The sequence below is a fragment of the Pteropus medius genome, unplaced genomic scaffold, assembly GCF_902729225.1.
Source record: "Pteropus medius unplaced genomic scaffold, Ma_sr-lr_union100, whole genome shotgun sequence".
Classification (NCBI taxonomy): domain Eukaryota; kingdom Metazoa; phylum Chordata; class Mammalia; order Chiroptera; family Pteropodidae; genus Pteropus; species Pteropus medius.
The window spans coordinates 5599163-5600938 of NW_024341894.1; the positions used below are offsets into that span (position 1 = coordinate 5599163).

Below are 1776 nucleotides of genomic sequence, written 5' to 3' on the forward strand. Positions count from 1 at the left end.
TATCCTGATTTTTAAGGTATCTTCAGCAGACAGTGGATTTTAGCCCTTAGACACTGATATTACAAGTTGGTGTGTCAAAGGGTACATTTAATTATAAATTCTAGAAGCATCTCATTGTCATTCTTACATATTGATTCCTATAAACATGTGTTTGCTATCCTCAGTTTCCTAAGGGTAGAAGAGAGAATTTAAAATGGAAGTGACCAACCAATCTGTTGTGGCAGGATTTGTTTTGCTGGGGCTGTCAGATCAGCCAAAGCTGGAGAAAACGTTCTTTGTGCTCATCCTGCTGATGTACCTGGTGATCCTACTGGGCAACGGGGTCCTCATCCTGGTGACCTTCCTTGACTCCCACTTGCACACGCCCATGTACTTCTTCCTGGGGAACCTCTCCTTCCTGGACATCTGCTACACAACCTCTTCCATCCCTCTAGTCCTGGATGGCTTCCTCACTCCCAGGAAAACCATCTCTTTCTCAGGCTGTGCCATGCAGATGTTTCTCTCCTTTGCCATGGGAGCCACAGAGTGTGTGCTTCTGGGCATGATGGCGTTTGATCGCTACGTGGCCATCTGTAACCCCCTGAGGTACCCCGTGGTCATGAGCAAGTCTGCCTATGTGCCCATGGCTGTCAGCTCCTGGCTGGCTGGTGGAGTCAACTCCTTGGTACAGATGTCTCTTGCAGTACAATTACCCTTCTGTGGGGACAACGTCATCAACCACTTCACCTGTGAGATCCTGGCTGTCCTGAAATTGGCCTGTGCTGACATCTCCATCAATATAATCAGTATGGGGGTGGCCAATGTGATCTTCCTGGGGGTTCCAGTTCTGTTCATCTTTGTCTCCTACATCTTCATCCTCACCACCATCCTGAGGATTCCCTCAGCTGAAGGCCGGCGAAAGGCCTTCTCTACCTGTTCTGCACATCTTACTGTGGTGGTCATCTTCTATGGGACTATTCTTTTCATGTATGCAAAACCCAAATCAAAGGACTCCCTGGGGGCAGACAAGCAGGACGTTTCAGACAAACTCATCTCCCTCTTCTATGGAGTGCTGACTCCCATGCTCAACCCTATCATCTACAGCCTCAGAAACAAGGATGTAAAGGTTGCTATGAAGAACTTAGTGAGTCAGAAATGCTTAGCCCGATGATAGTGGGAGGAAGCAGTGTATCTTGTGATTCTGTGCACACAGGAGATCCCCTGGGAAATGACCACATGATAAGCATAGACTTGCCTGATGGTCCCACACATCAGTTTCATTACAAAACTGCTCAAACAATGCACATCTGGACAGAGCTTTCCTGAATAATTGACAATAAAACATCAGCTCTTTAGAATGAAGGGGGGGTTGTGGTAAATCACCTCGAACCAAGGATAAATCACTATTAAAATTTATTTTTATTTTGAAAAACAAGCAATAAAATTAAGACTTTGTAAAAAAATATATACTTCTTTTTTTGTTCATGTGCAGACTAGCTATAATTTGTATGTGACAATTACATTGCTTTCTGCTCTACTGTGTAATGGGGAGTGTGGCAGTGTATTAAAGTGTCCAAACTAAAAATTAATCTGCATTTTGGAAAATTACCAACACCAAGACATAACAAATGATTCTGTCTAACCCCTCGTTGACTGCAGGAGCTCAGAGTGTTTCCAGATGAGTTATTTCCTGCTTAATATTCTAGAGCCAATTTGGGAAAATTTCTTCTTCTCTTACTGTGCATGGAGCATGTCTATTCTGATCCACATTTGTGGAGGAGGAGTTTGTGTCAATGC

General features: G+C 44.1%; 1 protein-coding gene across 1 annotated transcript; it reads left to right on the plus strand.

Annotated features, from left to right (window-relative positions):
• Positions 1–1150, plus strand: LOC120598130 (olfactory receptor 13C7-like). The gene has a single exon (XM_039856920.1). It carries the CDS (start codon positions 194–196, stop codon positions 1148–1150), a length of 957 nt encoding a protein of 318 aa, XP_039712854.1. The 5' UTR covers positions 1–193.
• Positions 1151–1776: the final 626 nt, after the last annotated feature.